The 3,151-nt window shown below is 47.8% G+C and overlaps 1 protein-coding gene across 1 annotated transcript; it reads right to left on the bottom strand.

Annotated features, from left to right (window-relative positions):
• Positions 1-1,513: 1,513 nt before the first annotated feature.
• LOC120658692 (DNA repair protein RAD50-like) lies at positions 1,514-2,437 on the bottom strand. The gene is made up of 3 exons (XM_039936931.1): positions 2,267-2,437; positions 2,013-2,191; positions 1,514-1,919 (listed from the first exon to the last, which is right to left on the bottom strand). The coding sequence occupies exons 1-3, from the start codon at positions 2,388-2,390 to the stop codon at positions 1,785-1,787; spliced, it is 438 nt and encodes a 145-aa protein (XP_039792865.1). The 5' UTR covers positions 2,391-2,437; the 3' UTR covers positions 1,514-1,784.
• Between the last annotated feature and the right edge of the window lie 714 nt (positions 2,438-3,151).

Raw genomic sequence — 3,151 nt, 5'->3', positions numbered from 1 at the left:
AAAGAGAATTGGCGTGGCCAAATTTTCTTTCCCGCCAGTTTGGACAAGTTAGTGCCGGCTGCACGTGTGCACGTTAGTGCCGGCTAGGATTACCAGCCAGCACTAACTTGTCTCGCTGACGTCATAGGGGCACGTTAGTGCCGGCTGGTAAGTCCAGCCGGCACTAACCTAGCACTGCCCCCAACAAAGCCCTTTTCTTCTCTCCCCCAAATCATAAAATTTAGATCGACGTCGTTGCCCCGCCCGCGTCCCCTGCTCGCTCGCTCGTGCTCGTGCGCCGCCGCGCCATCCCCGGCCAGCCCTCGCCCGCGTGCGCCGCCGCAGTTCGCCGTCGACCTCCCGGCCCGGCACGCCGTGCCGGCCGCACCGCCCTCGCCCCCTGCTCCGACCGCCACCCCGGCACGACGTCCTCCGGCACCTCGTCCCCGGTGCAGCCCTGCCCCCTCCGCCCCGACCTCGTCGTCCTCAGCACCCCGACGCCGCCCTACCCCGGCCCCGTGCGCGCGCCGCCACAACTTCGTCTCCGGCGCGGCGCCCCCCCGACGCCGCCCTGCATCGGCTCCGTGCGCCACCGCCCCCGCCCCCGCGGCCGCGCGTGGATCCCCGGCCAGCCCTCGCCTGCGTGCGCCGGCGCGGGTCCCCGTCGACCTCCCCGGCCCGGCACGCCGTGCCGGCCGCGCATCCCTCGCGCGTCCCCAGGCTGCCGCGCTGGCGCGACCTCCGGCTCGTCCCCGACGCCGCCCTGCCCCCGCTGTCCAAGGCTGCGCCCCAACCTCGTCGTCCTCGGCACCCCAACACCGCCCTGCCCCCCGGCCCCGTGCGCCGCCCCGACCTCTAGTTATTTTGATCCGAACTGATTCTTGCCCTCACTAATCCATGGTTTTGGGAGCCAATTGATACAATTCTTGTATGTTTACAATTAATCTTCAATTTTGATAGACTACAATTCTGAACCAAACAATAAGCAAATGCATGTAGCCACATCCTCATCTGAGATGGCGACATATAAAGCATACAAGATGGAATTGACAGTGCCTGAAAGTGTTCTGAAATCTGAATAATTGTCTCTCGTTTTTTTAGGGCGATATAATTGTCTCTTTCAGCAAGAAAATATGATCTTTTGCACCATAGTTCAAACATCACAAACTTTCTTTATAATGTATGAGCCTAGTGCCAGTACTTAACAAAAAAGAGACAGGCGTGCAGAACTGGGTTGTATCATGTAGCCTTTGTTCTTCTTTTTTTGAAGGAACTTTGCGTTCCATTAACTCAAAGAATCAGGCAAAACTGGGTTGTATATCATGCAGCCTTTCTTTAGCTAACAAGAAAGAAAGGAAAATGGAGAAATCAGGTCGTTTCCTACCTCTTGCGGCTATATGCCCTATAACTGCCAGGATGGTTCAAATAAAACCACGTAACACATTAACTAAGCCATTTGCCTTTGCAACAAAGCCAGCAGGAGCACGCCCAGTTTGTTCACCACCTCTTACGGCTCCTACCAGCAGATTCAATCTTAGACTGTATCTGGCCATCAATTTCAGAGTAGCGAGCATTTACTTTAAGATAGTGTTTCCATAAAACATCTAACTGGTCTTCATTGGATTTCTGCTCAAGAAAAGGATACAGACATATTTAGTGCATACCTTCAGTGATGAAACACTTGCACATACAGGGCAGACACTTTTAATAAAATACATAACAGTTGGTAAAAATCATTTGGAACATGACATGCACTCATGCATCCAGCCACTGAGATGACGAGCGAAAAGAAATAAAACTGTAAACTAAAAACAATGCAGAATAAAGCAAGCTCGCAATGTGGCCAAACTCCATAGAAATTTTGGAACTGGCCCAAAATTATGTTTGGTGAATATCCTTTTGATGTCTGAGTCTCGTTCCTGCTTAATAGATATGTGAGCCTGAAAACCGTAAACGCAGAATTAAACTCCAATATAATGACCAAAAAAAGAGAGAGAAAATAGTCAGCTGGTAAAAATGGAAGAAAGGATTACATCAGCTTCTGCTTGGAGCTTTCCTATTTCATGTGTTAATTCAGAGATTATCTGGGGCAGTGAGGAGCTCGTTGCTGCTTCATCATCCATCTCTCTACCTAGTTTACTGATTTTTGTTTCTAGTATTGCAATCCTTTCTTCAAATTTTGTTTTCCATTCCATTAGTTCCTCATCAGTATCTGAACAAAACAATGGTCAACTACTATCATGTTGGGGAAAACCATTAGGCACAAGGGTACCAGTGAGAACTTTACCTTCATTTTCCTCAGAAAGTGCAGCATACTGCTGCTGCTGAAGTGTAAATAATGTACTTCTCTCTGTTGCTTTGGTTCTAATTTGCCCCTGAAGTCTTCTCAGTTCATCCAAATTTGTTTTCATATGCCGGATTTCATTCTCGATACCTTGGATTTTCTTGCTTACATGAAAGCTTGGCGTGTTCTTAACTTTTTTTAACAATTTCATGCCATTGGATAACATGAAAAAGTTGAAGTAACTAACAGCTAGTCGCGGACATGAACAAGCCCGTCGGGCAGTTTATAGAACAATTTACTGATTAGTTGTGCTTTTGTTCGAAACCATAATTTGTCTAGCATGATCTAAAATCATCTTAATTATCACTTGGTTCCACCAGGGCAACTACACAGAGGAACATTTGAGGGAGAAGCTTGATACACTAAGAACAATAACTGGGTACCGCCCTGCGGCATCTTTGACTCTGGAAGCCGAGCTTGCCGGGCTATACATATTCGTCAGCGTGGAACCCCCTGTCAGCTCAAGGGACACTTCGGACCTGGTAGAGATCAACATGAACCTCCAGTTAATGAAATCGATCATAGGAGTGGAGTGAACATCTGAGAGAGAATGGGTGTCCCAACCGTTACCTATTGGACGGAAAGCTTCGCTCTTTGCGACTGTTTCAAATTCAACTTGTGATCTTGACTCATAGTCTCATAGTCTCATGCTTGCTCTTTTAGCTTATTAGTCTCATAGTTAGGTTCCTGATTATTTTTCGATTTCTCTGTATGATTGCTATAATTGCCTTGGTGTTTTAATTTCTGGATCTAAATAACCATGTGAGCATTTATGAATATAAACATGTGTACAATATTTTTGCAAATATGTACATTTTATTAGTACTA

Source organism: Panicum virgatum, chromosome 2N (assembly GCF_016808335.1).
Source record: "Panicum virgatum strain AP13 chromosome 2N, P.virgatum_v5, whole genome shotgun sequence".
In the NCBI taxonomy this organism is placed as follows: domain Eukaryota; kingdom Viridiplantae; phylum Streptophyta; class Magnoliopsida; order Poales; family Poaceae; genus Panicum; species Panicum virgatum.
Note: the sequence above shows the minus strand (reverse complement) of the source record. Positions and strands in the feature narration are given on the sequence as shown.